The sequence below is a fragment of the Falco cherrug genome, chromosome 5 (assembly GCF_023634085.1).
Source record: "Falco cherrug isolate bFalChe1 chromosome 5, bFalChe1.pri, whole genome shotgun sequence".
NCBI lineage: Eukaryota > Metazoa > Chordata > Aves > Falconiformes > Falconidae > Falco > Falco cherrug.
The window spans coordinates 36027285-36042066 of NC_073701.1; the positions used below are offsets into that span (position 1 = coordinate 36027285).

General features: G+C 40.4%; 1 protein-coding gene across 20 annotated transcripts in view; it reads left to right on the forward strand.

Annotated features, from left to right (window-relative positions):
• The window catches only part of TNRC6B (trinucleotide repeat containing adaptor 6B), a 153536-nt gene extending 138804 nt beyond the window's left edge, over positions 1 to 14732 (forward strand). For all 20 annotated transcript variants that reach the window (XM_055712653.1, XM_055712638.1, XM_055712634.1 and 17 more), the window contains one exon: positions 655 to 14732. In XM_055712653.1, coding sequence (XP_055568628.1) covers positions 655 to 1045 — 391 coding nt within the window. In that variant the 3' untranslated portion in view covers positions 1046 to 14732. The remainder of the gene's footprint in view (positions 1 to 654) is intronic.
• The last annotated feature ends 50 nt before the right edge of the window (positions 14733 to 14782 follow it).

Below are 14782 nucleotides of genomic sequence, written 5' to 3' on the forward strand. Positions count from 1 at the left end.
TCAAAATTGTTCTTATGTGTGTAACACAGATGGGTGGGCATTTGCTCTAGTTTTAAGATGCACCTGAAACAGCTTGCTTGAAAATCTGCAGATCTTGTGTTTCCTTTCCTTAAGCTTTTTGGAACTGACTGTGGCTGTGGTGTATTTTGAAACTATGAGAGGTTTTGAGACATAAATCTTGGGGGGAGAGATGTAAGCCCTTAAACTGAATGAAAACTTTTGAACTATGCTAATCGTATCCAGAATATCACAGGCGTTTAACCTGTTCTTCCTCTGTTTTGTTTGAAAGGTGGCATATGTGCATTTACCATTTAGCTACACGTTACTTCTCTTTTTACTGCTCTTGATATTAATGTTCAGGACCTTAGTTTAAATTTATAAGGTTTTGTTGCAGACATAACAACTGAATGTTGGGGAGAGAGGGTTGGTTAGTTTGGGGTGGGGGTCCTCCCCTTATAAAATGGAAGTTTTTGTGCTTTTGTGAGTTTCACTGTTCAGAACAGCTGAAGTTTTCTGTGCTCCTTCCATTGCACAAGCTACTGCTTACTTTGGTTTGGGCAACTAATAGTGTTTTTCCATGCCTTCTGAATCCTTTGCCCTTACTTTCTGGATGTAATGATTGGTTTTTTTTCTTCCATGTGTCTCATCTTCTAGGTGTGTGTTGGGAAACACTACCATCCTGGCTGAGTTTGCTACAGATGAAGAGGTTAGTCGCTTTCTGGCACAAGCCCAGCCGCCTACACCTGCAGCAACTCCAAGTGCACCCACAGCAGGCTGGCAATCCCTGGAGACAGGACAGAACCAGACAGATCCAGTTGGACCTGCTTTGAATCTCTTTGGTGGGTCAACAGGGCTTGGGCAGTGGAGCAGTGGTGGCGGCAGCAGCAGCAGTGGGGGTGATCTCACTGGCGCTTCGTTGTGGGGGCCCCCAAACTATTCTTCAAGCTTGTGGGGGGTCCCAAGTGTAGAGGATCCACACAGAATGGGCAGCCCTGCTCCCTTACTACCTGGAGACCTTCTGGGAGGAGGGTCGGATTCAATCTGAACTTAGAACTTTCAACTCTGACCTCGTGACCTTTTTTGGAACAGCAGCAGCACTAACTTGACCTTTTCGTTTTTTTCAACTTGCAATAAATACATTTATAAAAGGAAAAAAGAAAACGGAGAGAGAAAAAAAGGTGGGTCATTGATAGACTGTCTGAGCACATAGTTGCCTCCCTTATATAACTTCAGTTTTTTTGTTTGGAATATGAATCCAAAAAGAGAACATATCACTCTTGAAATACTTGAATCATGAACGCCAACTTAGAAAGACAATGTGAAGCAAGTACACATACCATTTAAATTTAAACACAAAAAATTAAAAAAATTAGTTTCTAGTTTTTCACTTTTTCATGTTATACGGAAGTTGTTGCTAAGAAACATATATACTGAAAAAATAGCTTTTTAACTTTGTTTGCACTGGGTGTGTTTCCGTCCTTAGGTCTACCATGTTGGGTTGGGGTAGGGGAGGGGTTCAAAAGAAAAAGGGGGGGTGGGGGGGAAGACTTGACGGAGCCTCACTTTAAAAACGAAAAAAAAAAAAAAAATCAAAAAATTAAAAAACCCACAAAAAAAAAAAACAAAACTGAAAAAAACAAAAACAAAACAAAACAAAAAAACCAACACTTTGTGATTGGCTGGTTGATAAGTACCAGTGTGTTCTGGCACATGTAACTGCCCACGTGTGCTTGTTTCTGTGTGAGTGCGTGTGCACATGTTCGTGTGTGTGCATTTTTTTCTCTATATATATAATCTTGAAACGCTGCATTGCTGATGGTCTACGGGCTGGCTGGCCATCTGCGTGTCTTGATTCTGGAAACAAGACAGGCATGGTGGAGTCCCTGTGGCTGAAGCAGAATCCAGTTGGGCTGGATTAAAATTTGTCAGTAGGTTTTTTAAAATTGATTTTAGCAGGGTGCTATCTCAAGTCTGCAGATCATATTGACTGGGGTAGTCGCTTCCTAGCCCTTGTTCTAACGTTGTGGTAGAGCAGAACACTGCCATATCCAAAGGATTTGGTGAGAGGGGAGCCAGTGTTGTCTTTTGAGTAGCAGTGTATTTATTTGTCTGCATGTGGGGGTTTTGTACTGAGTGAACCCTAGAATGTTTGTTATATAATGCAAGCCATTTTTTTTTTCTTCCAATGAGGGGAAAAGAGGAGAAAAGAAGACATTGCCATTTTTTGTGCAGCTAATCCAAATGTTCTTATTCAGTCTTTCGCAGGCTTCAGTACCTTTAAAAAAGAGTGGTTCTTTTCTCCCCCAAACCTAATTAGGCACCCGTGCTCATTCTTGAAGAATCCATCAAAAGCTTGAAAGTCCAGCCCAACTAAATTAGCCTTTTAACTGATTTACTGCTTGTATTAAAACTGACAAAAACTAAATCATGTCAGCAAATAGCTGGCCGGCCTGCCTCATCTCCTGAAAGCACATGCAGCTAACTCCTTTCTGCGTCCTTCATGGTGAGCGTTACCTGTGCCAGGCCTTGGTGTATTACAGCGCCAGACCATCACTGACAGAAACGTTTACTTACGAATGTTCTTAAACCAGTGTGTACTTCAAACGTTTCCTTTTGTTTCTCTGTGTTGTGTTTTTTCCTGTGTACGTGATTTTGCTTAGGGAGGTATATTAACTAGCAAATACTTTTTTTTTTTTTTAAAGTATTGCACCTTTTTGGGTTTTGTTTTTACTTTTTCTGTACTGTTGCTTTTTAATTTCTGTATTTAAGGAAAGGTTTGGGGTTTTTTTAGCATCAGTGTAGTAGTACTCTGGGCAGGATAGGGGTGACCTATAATCCACAGTGATAGCCAGTGTATGCGTGCATGTGTGCGCTGGGAACAAAACTTTCAAGACCTGTTGTTGTGAAAAGAGTTGTAGCAGACTTGAAGGAACATCCCTTGACACAAAGCGGGAAGTCTTTCAGCGAGGTGGGGCCGGGAGAAGAGGGAAGAGAGATGCCGGTACTTTTTCCATAAGTGCTAGGACTTCCATGTGGCATTGTCTAGCTGTTACACTGTCTAACAAAGTGCCGACATTCTGTACCAGCACGTACCTGTCCATTCCAGCCCTCAGTGGTAGTAGTGCTCGGGCTTTATTACCGGGGCGGGGGGGGTGGGGGGGGATAGGGGAGTCTCTTCAGCATTTTCATTGAAGGATACGACAATGTCTAGTACGTTAAATTCTGTAAGCATGGGTTGGGTGGGGAGAAGCAAAAGCAGATTCAAGTAAGGGGGTGTGGGGGGGTGGTGCCTGTTGGGGGGGTGTGTGTGTGTATGCCTGTGTGCTGGGGGTGGGAGGGAACGGCTGGGGACTTAGGTGGCTTTTTTACTTCGCCCTTTCTATGTAAACCCAATGTCACAAGGAAGACTGAGGGAAATGCTGCATATACACATGCCTGTAGATTTGTATGCAAAGTGTTACATGACAAAAAGTATGAGTAGGTTTGTATTTGTTCAGTAAATTGGAGTGTGCAGCATACTCTGGCCCCTTCTGAATATACTTTTCTATCATGTCTCCTCCTTCATCCATCCCACCATGCACAAAGAAACAAAGTGCTCTCTTCCAGCTCCTGCCAGCTAGTGCCCCTCATGTGCACACATCCGTAAAGCTTTGTTTCTGCTAGTCTCTGCTCAAAGACCAGCTGCACTCAGACACGCAGAGCAGGTTCTTAAGTCCTGTGCCAGCAGTACTTCCTAGTTGAAGCAACTTTGGCCTGGAGTAAGCCAGTATCCATTCTGTCACATGATTTGCTATACATGCTGGTTCATTGCTGTGTTCCACCCTCACTTCTCTCTCCCAACCTGCCCTAAGGTCCCTTTTCCTGCACTTTGGGCTAGTTGAGTTCATTGCGATACTACGGTGAAAGCCGGGTGCTAGAGCCCCTCTTGTTTACAAGACATAATGAGGGATTTGAAATATTTAAAAAGAAAAGCTAATTTGTTCTTCCATTGTAAGCTTAAAGGGAAAAAAATTAAAACATACAAAAAAAGACCAAAAAGTGCATATATATATTTTAGATGAAGACTAACTCTGGGAGCATTTAACAGTGTTTTTGTTTTTATTTTAACATTTTATTTTCCTGCTTTAAATTTGCAAGCATTCTCAGGAATTCTAGGGTAGGAAGCCAGTTTTTTGAAGATGGTTTATTTAACCTTATCTTATCCTAGATAGATGGCTGTTTCTTGTTGATAAACTTTTACAAGTTCCTGAATCTTCAAAATGTTTGAAAGTTTTTACTTTAAAATAAAAATGCTTAAAAAAAAAAAAAAAAAAAGAAAAAGACAAAAAGAAAAAATCTCCAAATGTTACTGTCAAGCGGGGGATCAAGAATTTTAAAGACTGTATAAATTAAAATACATTCAAAAACTTCTCAATATCAGCAACAGAAATTCATTGTAATCTTAAACAAGTTGTGGGAGAAGAAGGGTTATCATTTACAGTGCTTTCTTTCTCATGCAGACGTGTGCAGTTGCATGGAGAAGAGAAGTGTGTGAATTGTGAATGGAAATATTATCACTTTGTTCCCTCTTGATTGAAACTAAATGAAAATATTCTTCCAAGCACCTTTTTAAAAGCAAAGTGAAACTATATACCTAATTAAAATGCAATATAGTTTAACTGAAAGAGTTCTCAGTTAGGAGGACTAGCAGGAAATACATGATGGTGCTGCTTTAAACCACTTCAGTAGTGCTAAAGAAAACCAGTGCTGACAGAATACCCAGTAATGAAGTAGTCTTATTATCCTGCCTTTTTTAGTACAGAAGAAAGAGAGAATATGGAAAAACTCCAGTAAAACATATATTAGAAATCAACTTCCCTGTTTTCAGCTATTTGGTCAGTTTTATTCCCCACTTGGAGATTTGCTGCTTGCTTTTCTTCACCCACCCCACCTCCCAGTCTTTCAGTTTTGTTTTATATGGGGAAAATAACCTGTTAAACTCTTCTGTTCACCCTGTTGCTGCTGCTGGCTGTCAGGGCTTACAGTCTTGAACTTCAGAGTTCGGTGGGATGGCCAACTTCTGTCTCCCAGCTGTAAGGGTCAGGGGCTTGCTCCGCCTGAAATGGCTAGGCTCAAACCACAAAAACCACGCTAGTGCCTTTTCACATGTACCCACATGCCCTACAGCAGGGGGAGGGAGGGAAGACATGGCAAAGTGAGGCAGTATAGCCACTTCGTTGAAATAGATGTACCCGTTCCTAAGGAAAAAGCGTGCTGCGTAAGCATGTCGTGCAAAGAGTTACGTAACAGTAGTTGAGAACTTTTTTATTTATTTAAAAAACAGTAAATCAGATGCCAAGTTCTGTCGTTTTCATATCAGTTGCCCAATGTTTTCATGTTGCACTGCATGTACATCTTGAGCGTATACGTGTGTGGTGTTGAAAATAATGCATCAGTAATAATGCGCTTTAAAAAAAATAATAAATCCTGTCATGGGCCAGTAGGAGGATTTATTTAGGGACTTAGGGATTTTTTTATTTTATGGAGAGAATTTCTGGGTGCTTTCCCAGAGGCTGTGTTTTATCAAATCAGTAATATCCCAAAAGAGAGGAAACTGTAGGATTTCGTCAAAAAGAACCCAGAAACTTGACAGTCACTTGGAAGTGGGTTGTGACTGACTGCTGAAGGGTTGGCAGTCTGGAGCTTCGTTGGTCTACTGGGACCAAACCTATTGTACAGCAGTGTGTTCCTCCTTCCTCCAAGTGTGCAGGCCTGCAAATGTTAGTAACTGTCTCCTTGGTGATAGTTTTCCTAAATAGTTAAAGCTAAATTGATCTTACTATTTTCCGACTACAGTTGGCAGTTCTGTTCCTCTCCAGATTATATGTAGCTAACCATATATGATGTTGCTAGTATGACTTAGTCATGGCACTCCTAACCATTGTTAAGTGATTTCTGAGCTTTGTACCAACCAGAGTCAGCTTCCAGGGACAACCATCACTTAATGTTGTAAATATTCTGCTACCATTTGAGCTCTTAACAGTGATAAGTCAGCAGGAGTTGATGTTAGGGTACTTCCAGGCTTTTTTATAAAACTGTTCCAGGGAGGGAATCGGTGGCAGCGTCTTGTTTAAACATATCAACAGAGAAGGTAAGGAAAAGAGACTAGGAGAGGCACAGCTTGGAATAGACTATGGGCATCTGTTTCCAGATAAAAGTCAAATATAACATCTTTCACTGGAAAACACTTTTTAATTTCTCAAGTGATAAACAGAACTCAATTAATTTTGTTCTTGGTTTGGGTTCTCCAGGTTATACAGTTTAAACATAGATATACTTTACAGGTGGATTCAGCATTCCTGTTTTTTTCCAGGTTTTGAATCTTTCAGTGCTTAACTAGTAAAAAACCAAAATGAAACATTTCTAAGGAAATACCCATTTGTTACCAGCCACTTTGCTTACACTGCCCTGCAATGTGTATCAAGCTGAGAGTTTTTAACGGGTTTGACAATTCTTTGCCTCATTTGAGTATTTTATTTTAGCAGTGACAACAAAGACAAAAAAGTCTAGCGAGCAAAAGAAAAAAAGGTGGGGTACAGCTCAGAAATCTCTGTTGAGACCTTCGAAATTTACTTTGGAAAGCATTAGTGCCATGTACTTTGCAAGACTTGCCATCTTTTACCAGTGTTTTTATGCTTTCACCTGGACACTTGCCCAGCAGTCTTGAGAGTGAGTGTTTTGTTGGTTTGGGGTTTTTCCCGATCAGAGGGTGTCAGGTTTTTCTTGTAAGTTCTTTATTTTGCCTCATGTTAAGTGGCTTGGGTAATGAGCAAGAATATTAAGCCAAGTGTGGTTTTCTTCAGCAATGTAAGCAGGATGTTTTCAACAAACTAGCTGGGGTGCCCACCTCAAAGATTAAATAAACAGTTGAACCTTTATATTAAGTTCCCCCCACCCCAATTTCTAAACATTTATTCCTGAAAACTTTATTCTTTTTTTAAAAAATACTGCCACATCTTCCACAATGTCTCTTAGTAGTGCGTCCAAACAGGACTGGACTGACTGTAGGGGGTTGGTTGGTTGCTTGGTTGTTTTGCTTCATTCTTTATTATGCTTGCCTCTTAGGCTTCTGATTTTGTTTGTGTGCATTGTTTCCCTGTTGACTTTAAGAGGAGTACTGTTTGTATATCTGAGATACCCAAGTTTGGCCGAGTCTGGTCAGGATCTGTAGTGATCCTCATGTGAATTAGTCCCGCTGACCTTAAATGAGTGCGTACTGGTTGGGTAAGGGCTCTTTGTGTCAGTAAACCTTAGCTGGATCAGGGCCAAGGTGGCACATGAGGACCTGTTGTATTTCCAGTGCAGCAAACATATGTGTTGCATATGTCATATTCACTGTAAATCATGTGACCTTACTATCCAGGTTTCTCAAGTGGATTGAAATGCTGGTTTTGTGATGGATGGTTAGCATCTCAGGGTATGGGTTCTCATTGAGTAAAAAGTAGGGGGTTTTCTCTCTAAAGAGGTAAGGTTCCTCTAGCAGAAGCAGCTTTATTAACTGTAAATATGCATGCATGTAGTTGTGCACAGGAAAGTAATACCAATAAAACTAATCTGAAATGAAATGTAAAAACAAACAAAATCCTCACAAACAAAAAACCAAACCCAACCCCCCCCACACACACAAATGCTGTTAAGTGCAACTTGGGTCCTGAATCTGAAACAATATACGCAGAATCTGTTGGTTTGTCTAAATTGATTTTGCACAAAATATCATTTCAGTTCTTATTTGTTACTATTTTGTAATATTAGGAAATTATACTGTAAGATCATATCAGCCATGCCTGCTGTGATCAAAATACAGGTTTCTAAAACCCAAACTCTCTTTCTTTTCCTCCACATCCAGTACTAGGCTTCCACCTGTGGCAGAAGGATGTTAACAGTAATGGGGAGAAATATGTACAATTTCCCAGTGTAGACAGAGCAGGTTTTCCCTGTTGACCTGAATTCATATCCAAACCTATAACACAAAGCAAAAATTACACTGTAGCAGAGTCGTTAGTTGTGCTGAATGACAGGAGATTAACTGGACATTTTTAGCATCCTTACTAGTTCGTGTTGCTCAGAATGTTTTGCGTAAGTGTCCCATCACTGTAAATACAAGTGTTGCTGAATTGTACCAAAGTTCCCCTGCATTAGATAATAGGAAGCAGGTCCATTTTGTAGTGACTCGCCAAGCAGAACTTTGCCTACAATAGAATTTAAGGGTCTGTCTACATTGCTGTTAAAACTGAGTCAGGGTCCTGTTTAAAATACAGCTTTCTATTTTGTGGTGTTACGTGAGACTTTAAATTTTGTGATGTAGTAACTATAGCTTCTAATCCTTACATGAAAAGTGATTTAAGATTTCATCTGCGCTACAAAAAGCGCCACAGCTCCTGATGGTTTGGAGCCTATTTTTAAAACTATTGTCAGGCCAAGATGCAGCTTCATCTGTGGCACGCAGCAGACAACATCTGTTTGCATACACAGTTTGCATGCGTGTTGCTTTTCATTGAGCTATGCAGGAAAGTTTTTTCTCTGAAAGTCTCCCAGACTCCTATGCTATACAAGCAAGCTTCTAGCTAATGAAGTGCCCTCTGCAAAGAGCCATTTTTGCCCTGTATGTGTGACAGCTGGGACTGGTGACATTCAGCAGTGTTAGGGTTCCTGTTAACTTTGTAGTGAGAAAGGGAGTTTTTTGACTTGACTCTTGACAGCCTTTCTGTAAATGAACACAGAGCACTCCAGGGGAAAAGGAAAAAAAGAAGAAGAATGCATTGCGCTAGCCAGCATTAAGTATTTTTGCAGCAAACATTCTTGACTGTGGTGGGCAGAGGGGAAGAGAAGAAACTGGAGAAGTTTGCATGGATGCGCAATACAAGGAGGCAGTGCTTAGCAAGAAATGTTTCCTTCAGCACTAAATGCCTCCTCTTGGGTATTAGTGTGTGTTGTTGCATTCACAGAACTAACTTCCTCATTTTTTTTTTTTTTTTACCTGTTTGGGTTGTTTTAAATTAAGACAAAGTAGAAGCTTCTCCTGTTTCAGACGAAACACAACCATAAGCGAATATTTTGTTCATCGTTTACTGTTGAGCAGTAAGAGCAGGTTGCACAGCTTGTTAGAATAGCTATTTTAGTGACATGGTTATGATATTATGTGCTTTCTTTCCCCTCCCTCTCCCTGCCAGATATGGCTTACCCTTTCTATATAAGGCGCTGTGTGGGTTTTTTTGTTTTGTTTTGGGAATGTGTGGAAAAGAAGCAAAATGAAGTGAAAATGCAAGCCAAGGTAGAACAGCCTTACTTTAGGGGGTAGCCTTACAACAGAGCTTTATAGTGAGTGTGCTGTATTCCAAAACATGTAAGCCAAAAACAAAAAAGCATTCATTTATGCAAAAAAAATTTTAAAAGAGGTGTTGGAAGACTTCTTTAATATGTACCTTCTAAAGGTAGAGTAAGGTCTCACCAAGTGATAGGTTATTGTGATACTTCTTGCTGGGTCAGTAGGGATGGGTTGGGGGTATAAGCGCTTAACATTTTTCTCCGATGTTTTTACAAGCAGTAAGTTAAATGTGGTATTTATGAATGTGCCTTTGTGAGTACAGTGACTGTCTAATTGAGGAGACCACTTGGGCTGGAGGGGAGACAATGGTCAATTCATTCTTTCAAGAGGTCAGACATGGAGATTGCAGCCCACTGGTCCCTTTTGACAAGCAGCATCTTTGGGCTGGTCTCTACACTGCACAATACGTATTCATATGTGGTAGAGATCGGGGAAGGGGGGGTGGGGGGGGCGAAGGGACGTCATGTGATGCACAGAAGCTGTTGATAGTTTTAGGCTAGTCTGCTGTTGCAGGTTGAGTTTGTATACGTATTATGTGGCTTCTCTTTATGTTTTTGTGCATGAGTGTGAGTGTGTGTGGCTTTATTTTTTGTAAGCACTGGAGAATTGAAACACAGTGATGTTTGAGACGAATTTATACATGTAGAGAAGATGACGTTTTGTAGCTTCTGTTAAATAGTGGGTGCAGGCACACTTTTACCCTCTCTGTCCGTGTCCCAATAAGAGAAACAGGAAAATTTATTTTTTTTCAACCCTTCAACTTCCAGCACACTTAACGTTGCCATTTAAATGAACAGGGTATTACACAAGAAGAAAAAAGTTTTTGAAATGGTGAGGTAGAAGTGTTTAAAAGGAAAAAAATCTGAAGTAATTTTTTGTTTCTTCGAAGCTGTTTGTAGCTAAACATGGGAATCTGCAGTGTCTCCTTCCATTTGTTTTTTTTTTTCTAATAATTCACCTCTTCGTCCCACCCAAAACATGAGGTGTACAAGATCAAGAGCTGTCACTGTAGCCCTTCGAATTCCCACCCTGAAAAGGAACTCCAGTGGGATCCCTCAGCTCTATTCAGGAAGACAAAGAGAGGAGAGACTCTGCAGTTTTCTTTGCTTCGCTCTCATTCCTCTCTAATGGCCTTGAAATGTATTATTATGCAAATGTGAATTTTGATACTGAACTTAAGAAGAGGTTGTTTGTTCTTTTTTCAAAAAAAAAAAAAGGTCCCATATGTGGTCAGCATTGCTTCTTTATTTTGTAAGTGAATTGTAAACTATGCATTCTGCAACGGGGGTGTAGGGGACAAAGATAGCTTTGCTAAACTGTTGAGGAGTTTCTGTGTCCATGGTATATCCATTATAGTTTGGTGAAGTGAGGAGGTGATGACTTTGAAATAAAAAGGAGTTGATAAGAACTGCTCTTTTTCAGAAGTTGGCCAATAAGTAACTGGGCAGAGATTTAGAAAACTAATGTTGACTGCAAAACAAAATCTGTTCTAAACCTTGCGCAGGATTGTGAATTCTGTCTGTGCAGTGTTAACCCAGGGCCAATAGGGTGAATGGGACACCAGCTCTACCTGGAAAACTATCTACCGCCTCCTGTGTTCTGGCCCTTGTCAAGCTCAGGAAACGCAGTGCTGTAGGCACTGTCGTCTTTGAATTTACTACTCGTTTTCCATTATAACAGTCCTTGCGCTCTTCCAAGAGAATTGGAACACAGCTGGTCCTTGATGTCTACACTTTCTTCTCCCTAAAAATTTCTTTGTTGCTGTTTCTGGCACAGCTCATGCAGTGACAGCACAGCTGGGGGCAAGATGGTGGAGGTGGTACCTAGTGCTGATCAAAGCATGACAAGAGGACTGCTTTTTTTTCAATGTCAGCAGCTACCAGCGCTTAGTTGTCTGGTATTACTGTCCATGACTCAGCATTAATGTTGGCTGTGCGTGAAATGTTAGGGAATGTAGACAAGGCCCTCTATTTAAAAGTAATAATCTTTTTTTACTATGAGGTGGTATTGTAGTAGTCATAAAGAAGGTTTCACTTCCTTACATCTCCAAAATGCAGTCATTGTGAATACCGTGTGTTCCTTGAAGCTTGCTGAGCTTCCAGCAGCAGTCTCCTCAGAAAAATGTAGATCTCGCTGCTCTGTCATGTTAATAGGGACCCTTTGACTTGACTTTTACCTTTGTCCATGGTGTACCATGGTACCTGCATTATCCTTGGCATTATCTTAAATGTACTATCATAAACTGAGAGATTATCCTGCCTGTATTCAGTGTTTTCACGCAGCAGTTTTGTTTTTGTTGACATTCACAGTACTGTAATAAGTAATAGACTTGATGATCACTCTCGCATCTGTGCCTGCCTTGCAGATGTGATCTTATCAGGGTTCCACTCTGTCAGATTGCCTTCAAAAAAAAGAAAAGAAAAAAAAATATCTGAAGTTTAAACTCCTCACAAAAATACCTCGAGGTACATTTCCCCTTCTGATGTAACCTTTTAAATCTTAACTTTTTTTCTAAACTTAATGGGCTTTTTATTTCCATCTGTTAATCTCCTTTTTAGAAAAGATGTTTGAACTAGTGATTTTGAGCACAGGACCAGAAAGAAGTCAGGAACTCCTGAATTTTAACATTGGCCCTTACTCTTCCCTTGCCTTGGGCAAGTCATGTAACTTTTTTGCCTTTGTTTTTTCATCTGTAAAGCGGGGGTGATAATACCTACCTCACAGGGGTTCTGTGAGGATCATCTAGTAAATGTTTGTAAAGTGCTTTAAAGATGCATGATAGAAGTACTAGGAGGTTTTTACAGCAAGATCTTACAGCAAGATAGCTCATTATTTTTACATTGTTTTTTTGTGTGCAAGCAACTTTTTGTTTTTTAATGATTAAAGCCATCAGACACTCAGATCCTAAGTAACAGAAGTTGATGGAGTTTCAGTTACTCATCCTCCTCTTCTGTCTTTATGCCAGTTTCCCTTTGCTCTTCCTTATACAGTTATGCCAGTGTTGCTACAGGTCAAGTCTCTTAATTGTACTCGTAGATAAGCTTCAGACTTGATTTAAGTACTTTGAGCTTGCTGCTTCTTTCACCAGGTCACCAAACAGGAATCAGCTTGTATATTTTTCCCTGCCCTCTAATAGCGTTTTTGGTAATGTCATCATTCAAGTGGACGCATCTTTTCCTGCCATCAGAAAGGGGAGGTGGTGTGTAGTTCCAGAGAGGGGACTGTAATATGAAGAACCTTGCCACTTAATGCTGCTGTTCCAGGGATGAAGGGCAGAGTAGCTTTCTGTTTCCTTCCCTGATTTAACTTCAGTGTGTTACCAGTGACACTTTAAATGCAGTGTTTCTTCTTGTCCACAATATACAGAAGCCATTACCTGCCAATAAAACGTAGGAACAGAGGGAATGATAGTAATGCTGCTTGTGTATATGCCTTACAGCTCTCCCAGAATGTCTCTGGGAGGGTGGTGAGGGATGAGGTCTTCATTGGGTAAATCCCACAGCTGTCAGGGAACCTCTGCTACTTTCTCCCCTCTCCAATCACATGGTCGCTGTTTCTTCTTTCTTGGATGTGCGTCTCAGGGATGTGCATACGATCCCATGCCTTTTGGAATTTGGCCTTTGAAATATCAAGAATATGGCTTCTATACCTGGAACCTTCCTATCTGACACTCCCTGGTCCTCTCTGTCCTATGTTGCTCCCCATGGCCTTAAGAACATCTGTCCACTGTTGCCAGATGCCACCCTCTCCATCTTTGCCAGTACTCAAGGTGAAGCACATATAGCGATTCTGCGGAGAAAGAAGGTGAAACGATGCATGTGCACCTGTGGGATTTACACACATATTATCTTGGATTTCTGCCACATCCTGGCTAAAGCATGCAGAATATCTGATGCACAATGCTTTTTCTTTCTCATCTAGAAAGCAGAACAAACAGCAGTGTGACTGCTGATGGTAACTCTGTAATGTTTACTTTGAATTAAATGCTAAGTATTTTCCCTAAAGAACCAAAACCCCCACATTCTAACAGAAGTAACCAAATGTAATCTTTTGGAGGGTGAGGGGAAGGGAGGGGAGGAGAAAAAGCAGTGGCGGGGAGCATTCTGATCTATTTTAATCTCCACCACTTGGATGGAGATACGAAATGCTGCTTTGAGTTCCACAAACATAAGGGATTATGTTTACAAAGGTAAATGCCTTCTACTTGTTCAGGAAACTGGCTAATGGTGGGCATCAGATGTTTGACAAGTTTCTCTTCATTGCAGACAAGTAATGGGAGAAGGGCGTGCCTGGAAGAGGAATGGAGAAATAGATTAATTTCATCTAATCGTCTTGGTAAAATAATGCCACCACCTTCTCTCCTTACAAAGTGGAGGGAGGAGGTTGCAGAACAGAAAATCAGCGATGTCCAAAATGGCTGGATTAGAAAAGGCAGCTTTTCTACTTTGCACATAAATAGGTAACAGGAAGGTACAGGTAAAGTCCTCTTGCCTGAAACACTGTCCCCCAGAAGCAGACATTGTAATAATAAAAATAGTGGCTATGTGTATATTGATGCTATTTGCAAGTTACCTATAAGTGTTCATTTTTTCTTATACTTGAAATGGCTTCCTTTACTAAACTCTCACCGTAGCTGGGGTTTCTCCCCTCCCTCTCTCGTGTGCAGTAAAGAAAATTATAGGACAAATGGGGAGAACGTAGAGGAGACGACACAATGTCTTGCATATCCAGGTTTCATCTTAATTTCTATCCCACATGCTTGCAGAGGTTTGAACTTCCGAAGGGTTTTCCATGGACACAGAAACTCGGCACTTTAGAAGGTGCTCTTGTATGGCTGGCTGCCCCCCTTCTCCTCCTTTTCTATATTTTTATTTTACTTTTAGTATAGTGGTACTTAAAATCACTGGTTCACTTAAAGAAAAAACCAACAATAAAATGTTTAAACTCTACTAATGTACAAATAAGCTGAAATGTTGCATTTTATGTGTATTTTTGCCATAGCAGGTACTGTATTTCTCATGCTGGATTTAGAAGAAAAAAAAAAGGAAAAAAAAAAAAAGAAAAAAAAAAAGAAAAACAAACAAACAAAAGGGTGATGTTTTATTGGAGTGTGACAAGTTAAGAGTAATAAGGAATTAAGTCGTCGTCATTTCATTGAAACAGAGATGGTGTAATACTTATATAAGTTTTCTGAAGGTTTTTTTGGGCTTTTAAACAGCTTTTTTGTTTTTATTTTATTTTTATTTTTTGAAAGATATGATTGTATTATGTGCAACTCAGTTGCTTACATTATAACTACAAAATATTTTTGGGTTCCTGGAAAAAAAAAAAAAAGACTAATAAATGTGTTTGGCTGCTAAGCATTTAACACTCGTCGTTTCTGCCCGTTCATTGAGCCGCGCGCGTGCGCCGCCGCCA